Source organism: Corvus brachyrhynchos, unplaced genomic scaffold, assembly GCF_000691975.1.
Source record: "Corvus brachyrhynchos isolate BGI_N302 unplaced genomic scaffold, ASM69197v1 scaffold45, whole genome shotgun sequence".
NCBI classification, from domain to species: domain Eukaryota; kingdom Metazoa; phylum Chordata; class Aves; order Passeriformes; family Corvidae; genus Corvus; species Corvus brachyrhynchos.
In genome coordinates, this window is record NW_008238361.1 from 2,087,774 (window position 1) to 2,094,523 (window position 6,750).

At 43.5% G+C, this 6,750-nt stretch overlaps 1 protein-coding gene across 1 annotated transcript in view; it reads right to left on the reverse strand.

Annotated features, from left to right (window-relative positions):
• Positions 1-6,750, reverse strand: part of MBD5 (methyl-CpG binding domain protein 5) — a 43,089-nt gene that overhangs the window by 16,203 nt on the left and 20,136 nt on the right. The window contains 1 exon segment of the mRNA XM_017736024.1: positions 6,628-6,747. Coding sequence (XP_017591513.1) covers positions 6,628-6,747 — 120 coding nt within the window.

The following is a 6,750-nucleotide window of genomic DNA, read 5'->3' on the forward strand; positions in this document are numbered from 1 at the left end:
GCAGCAGGAAGAAAAAAACCAGACAAATATTCCCCTCCAGCCTCTGTCCAACATGACACAGTAGGAATTGGGCTGGAAAAGTCCTGGATTGGGTGTATTTACAGCTGCATTTGGGGACCAATTCCTCTCTGGCACCAGAGTGCCAGAACATCATTTCTGGATCGAAACACCACCCCAACAAGTCAATATTCCAGGTGAAGACATCCATGCACAGCCACCTGCACTGGAATATGGAGCTGAGAGAGCTTCTCAATGTCTGGCCCCAGACCAAAGGACAGAATGATCCCAACACCCCAAAACTCCACCACCCAAGGGTTTGCTGTGACCATTCCCGGGCTCCACGGTGACACTTGAGAGGTTTTGGATGCGAAATACAAACAGGAGTTGAGCGTCAAAAGGAAATCCCAACTTTGATTCCCAGTTCCATAAAAATGTGGTATTTTGGAGCCTGGAAACCCAAGTGAGCTCAGTAAATAATCAGAGTACAGGAGCTCTTAAGGGTAAAATAGAATGAAAAAGATGAAGGAGTCAGACTAAAAGCCCTAAAAACCCAGGCCAAACCCAGCTCCTGCAGCCACAGACTCTGCCAAAGGTTCTTCTGCCACTTGTTGAGAAGAATGAACTCTTTGCAACACAGCGAAAAGAAGAAATATCCCAAAGGCAGAAAAAGCAGATCTGTTGTTCTCTTAGAGGGTCAAAGAAATGTTTTGGGAGCAAATAAATAGGACATCCACTTTTAAAATTATTACTGGTTTTATTTATGAGCATTTTAAATTCTGTTTTCTTTTGAGAGCAGGTTCATTTTCCTGTGTGGATTTTAGCTGTGCTCCTTTTTTTAAAGCATTGCTGGACAGGTGTTCTTAAGCAAAGACGATCAAATAAATGGGTATTATGGAATCAGTTTGTGTTTGAGAAGATTCACTTAAAATAAAGAAATCAGAGTGGGAGATATTCATCATTAATATCTCAGAATTGTCCTTCCTAACTACAGATGCATTTTCCTAAAGGATTGCACTTAGAGCACACCAATTAGAAAAGGATATTTATTGCCAGTGCTATTTTACAACTCTTTTCCCTGTAAGAAACTCTCCATTACACATCCCAGGATTTAAATAGTCTCAAAGATACAGTGCTGGAATTTGTGGAATAAAAATAGTCACTAAAACAGGTGTATGAAGCACTCAGCAAAGTGCAGAACTTGCTCATTAGCCATTAACACCTGAAACATTTTTAGAACTGAGCACAAATAAATGGTACAGGTTCCACTTTCTCAGTTCTTGCTTTTCAGAGAATCCCACACCGGTTTGGGTTGGAAGGGATTTTAGGACTCTCCAGTGCCACCCCTTGCCATGGGACACCTCCCACTATCCCAGGCTGCTCCAAGCCCTGTCCAGCCTGGCCTTGGACACTTCCAGGGATCCAGGGGCTGCCACAGCTTCTCTGGACACCCCGTGCCAGGGCCTCCCCACCCTCCCAGCCAGGAATTCCTTCCCAAAATCCCATCTCTCCCTGCCCTCTCGCAGTGGGAAGCCATTCCCATTGTCCTGTCACTCCAGGCCCTTGTAAATCACCTCTCTGCATATCCATTAAAACCACAGCCAGCTTTGTTGTACATTGGACATTTTCTTGGCTGCTTTTCTAACTTAGAACCTTGCAAGTTTTGGAAACCCTTGTTGGAATCTCCCATCTCTCCTGAATTCCTCACTCAATTCCACCACCTCCATTCTCTCCCGGTGAAATTCCAGGCAGAAGGACTCTGCAGGATTCTCTCCAATGTGTGAGTGGAGAGAGTTTCCCTGCATTCCTGACCCTGAGATCAGGAGGGTGTGGAAGCACAGAAGATCACTCAGATATTTTAATTACTACCACAGCTCAAAGGAGCTGTGACACCCCAGCCACCACCGGGTCACCCAGCCACGCCCGAGGTCTCGCGGCGCCGCCGCAGCACCAGGGGGAAATTGGAGTTAATAACAACTTAGAGATAAAACCTCGCAGTTTGCATTAGTGGGGAGATTGCTCAATTAGTGATTCCCAGAGCCTTCACTTCCCAGTGAAATTGCTGATGGAAAACACGACTTCAGAGTCCTTAAAGATCCCAATGAGTCCTTGCTTTAACTCCCTATTCCATCCCTTACCTGCACACTTACAACCAGGAGCTACACATTTTGACAATTACATTCCTCCTTTTCTTCCTGGAATGGAAAACATTTACGATCTTTATCTGATATCTCCTTTATTACACCGCTTCCAATTCCAAAGAAACCATAATTCAGCAGTGAAGCACAAGCTGCTGTCACTCGTTCTGCTTATCGAGATCCTGCAGCGCCCTGAGACAGCACAGAAATCACCAAAAACGGGCCAATAAATAAAATATCCCCCTCAGCCCAGCAGAACTAGTTAAAAACCTGCACTGCCCTTGTGTGGAGCACCCCATGCCCATGGAACATGCTCTGCTGGGTAATATTTACCTGCCCACAATCCCCGTGCTGCCCGTGGCACCACGCTCCATGATCACAGTGGTTTTTCTCATTTACAACAAAGCAGCTGAAATCTTGGCCCCTAAAATTTTGGGGGAAGGGCAAAAAGCCCAGAACTGTTTATAGGACGACAGAAGTCTGTAAAATCAGGCTTTTTAAAAATTTAATTTTGAAAATTTAATACCTGACCGAATTTCAGTCTCAACTCCTCTCCCTGCCCATCTTCTCTGATTCCTGCATTTTCCCAGCACTGCTGGGTAGGAAATGACTTGGAGGGAACTGCTGTGATGTGCTCAGCTGTTAGCAGAAAGCAGAGCAGTGTTTGAGCAGAAAACTGTCAAGACAACAGCACACGAGTGCAGGAGCAGGAATTCAGGATTTTCTCACTTGCTCTCCTCTCTCCCCACTCACAGCTGTGGCAGATGCATTGCAAATGAAGGAAAACACTCGACTGCAAATTTGGGAAGCTAAAAATGCAATAGAAAGCATTATTTCCTTCAATCATCCCCACTCGTCCCCCTAGCAAGGGCTGGAGCTGCCCACTGGTTCCATTTTCAGATGGTGAGAGCTAAATATGTGTGGGAAATCCCATACAATTAATTCAGTTCTTCTCTGTACTAATATCTTTAATAAGACTCATCTTTCTACATTTATTTGTTATTATTTTTCACAAATCCCCTGACTTTTATCAAGATAAATCCCTAGAAAGTTGCTTGGCAGCTAAAACACCAACCAGGTAAGTGTCTGGTTAATTCAAAGACTGTGAATTGTTGGAAAATTCCAATTTTAAGAGGTAAAACAACACCAGAAAACCCCAAGCTGTGTTCAAGCAAGCACTGAACATTCTCCTTATTCTCCACAGTTCTTATCTGAATAGAAAAATAATCACTCTCCTCTTCCCAAAATAATAACAGGGGAAAATAAGGCAGAATGGGAAAAGGAAGCTGGAAATTGAAGTAACAGGGATTCCTTATAATCGCTCCCAAGCAGGGAAAAGTCCCTCTGGATGTTTCTATCAACCCCAAATCAATGGGATATTTCAATCTGCTTTCTTTATTTATGGGATATTTATTTGCTTTAAATTGGAAGAGTAGGTGCTTGCCATCCTGCCTAGGGGTGACTCCAGTTTCATAAGAAATTTTTTCTCAGGCACAAGTCCCAAGAAGTTGCCAGATATTCTTCTGACCAAAGTTCTCCTGATTTTGTAATTCTAGGATATATAAAGTGATTTTGGGAAGCAAATCCAGAATTGTTTGGTTTAATTTTTGTTTTCCAGCAGTTTGCATTGATTTGATGAAATCAGCGCCTCCTAAACCCCTTCTTGTGGGGGTCTGGTTTTCCAAGGCCATGTTCCATTCCCAGTTTTCTTGGCTCTATTAAAACAAATTCCTCTCCCCACCCTCAGTCATTGGGATCGTGCTCCTCCCTATTTAATTATATTTCACTATTTCTATTCTGTGCATTTCACCAGGGAAGGAATTACAGCCTTTTTTTGGCAGATCTGCCAATTTTTTGTCACTTCTTAACTTCTAGACCCAGAGTTTCTCCTATTTTATAACGTTAATATTTGAGACCACTGATCATCTTTATTTCCGTGGTTATTGTGGTTCCCTTAATTTCCCTTATCAGCTGTACAGAGCTTTTATTCCCAAATATTTTCACTCACTTCCATCCATCCCATTATTTATGGATGTTGCCTTCTCAGCAGGATTTAGATGTTGTATGTTCAACACTCAAACACAGATTTCCTACCCTGTGAACCACACGTTAACAGCAAGAAAAAGGTAAATAAATAAAACCCTACAATCAAATCCATCGCCCAGTGATGCAGTCCCATCCTAGAAAAAGAACAAATTCCACCACACTCACCCTGAAAATTACCTGGGAACTAAAGATATTATCTGTGGAAGAAGAAAACAAAAGCTGGAATAACAAGACTTGGTCCATGTGGTTAAAATATAATTAAAAGATTAAGCAATAACCAGCTAATTGTGGGGATTCACAGGATTTTTTCCTCTCAGGAGCTATTTCTGAGGAGTAGCTGGTCAGAATCGCTGGCACAGACACAAAAAACAGATTTAGCAATTAAAATACTTCAAAACAAAGGGAAAAAAACAAGCCACAAACTGAAATATGAACATGAGAGGTTCCTCGAAACATCCTCCTCAGCTGAATTGCTCTGGAAAATTCAGTGTACAGGGGCTTTCACCTGAAACTAACAGAGGAGAATTCCCAATATTCCTCTTCCCAGTTTTGTTACGGAGCTCAGTGCAGGCTGGCAACTCACTTTTACTTTAAAAAGTTATTATTAACACAAAATACTCAACATTTCGCAGGAGTTTTGTGGAAAGAACACTCCCATTCTCCTGGAAATCCAAGAGAATTCCCCTCTCTGGATTCAACCTCACCCCTGAGCCCTGTGCTGCTGTGAGGGCTCAGGCACGAGGCTCAGCGAAGGTTTGTGCAGAATTTTAGGGAATAACACAAAGGTAACACAACCTGAGACATCACCTTAAAGAAGAAAACATTCTCCAGGCTTCATCATGGATATTCAATAAATAATTAAATGCAGGCTGTGCATTCTGCAAGCACCAAACTACAGAAATAACTCCTTCAGCAGCAGAGAATGGAAGATTTCACAACTTTCTAGCCTTTGCCTACATGGAATTGCCTCTTATCTTTTAGATAAGGGCAGAAGTGTGACTTGAGGCTTTATACAGTTCTAATCCTCTCAGCCATCCCCAGGGGGTGGGAATGCCAGGGCAGAACTGGAGTCCCCAGGTGGGGTTATGCACCAATTCCTGTTCCTCCAGGGATGAGAACCGAACCAGTTGTTGATGTTGGAACCTTTCTCAGGGGTTTGACTCATTTGTTCTGTTGCATTTGTGGTTTTGGGATGAAATTCAGCTTGGAGCTGAGTGGAATTACAAGCACAGGCTCTGATTAACACAGGGACACCACAGGAGCCTTTGGGAGCGGTGCAAACTCCAGCCAAGGTGGGAACCCAAGGGATTGTGTCCTATGCTCAGTGGGACAGGGAAGCAAATTCCTGAGGCAATCCCAGACCTTTGTTCTGTGCAGAGAAGTACAAAGTCTCAGAAACTGCATCAGGAAATGCCCCCTGTGTCAGCATGATAAGGCAAAAGAGCCACACAAGGATTGAGAGCTGCTTGTTGTGGCCTCTCCAGGCAAGAAAAAATTAAACCTTTTTATCCCAGGGATGGGGAGAAGCCCTTAAAAGTCATCAGGAACCATGAGCAGAGTAATATTAGAACATTGTTTTTCTATTACTCCAATAATTCCATTCTGGATTTTAAACGAGGAAGCTGAGGAATGCAGAGCAGGTTCTTGCTTGGGTTAATGAGACTTGAACACTTTGGTGTGACCTGGGTTTTCATTCCACTTCAGAAATTTACACCAGTTCCATCTTCTAATACTTGGTTCAACCAGCAACAGTCAATGAAATTCACATTTCTGAGCTGTTTCCCTTCTCTCTTTAAACCCCCCGGAGATGATAACAGCAGCAAACCCATTTCCTCTCCAAATCTCCCCTGGTGAACAAGCCAGGAAATCCCTCCCTACACTCCTCCAACTATTTATTCAGCCATTTAATCACCACCTTAGTAAAATTACCCCAATAAAAGCAAACACAGGCTTGGCATTCCCTCCTGCTGGCCCTGAAAAGGGTTATTTTGTACATTTTGGTACTCCTAGGACCTGCTCCAATCTCTGACACCGCCTCTTTAATTCCAGCAGTAAGGAGCTCATGGATCAACTGGATATGCACTGCCAGGTGAGCCACAACGTTGGAGCAGGGCAGGCTGCAAAAGAACTCCAATTTATTTGGAGAAGTGACAAAAGAGGTGTGGGTATGTCCAGAAGTGAATGGATTTTATTCATGAAGAGTGTGTGGAAGTTAGCAGAAGCAAGAGTTATCACAGGATGGTTTTGTCCAGAAAAAGGAAGAGATGTTTTAATTTACCCCTGCTTTTTTTCCTTTCTGTTTTAGTTTTGACCATGTGGTTTTCAGCATGAAACAGGTGCACTTTTCACCAGGGTAAACTCGAGTTTAACAAGGAACATTTAAAACCAATCACCACGGATTTCCAAGGATGGAAACCCGGGAGAAGCCCCTCAGGAGGCCACGTACCTGCTTCAGGACTCGTTTGATTACAGCTGCTCCCAATGCTGTTTGGGATCACTGGAGTGGAGGGTGCCTGGAGTCTGGCCTGAGGTGGGTTGGGATGTAAGGAGTTTCCTAAGGCCATTCCTG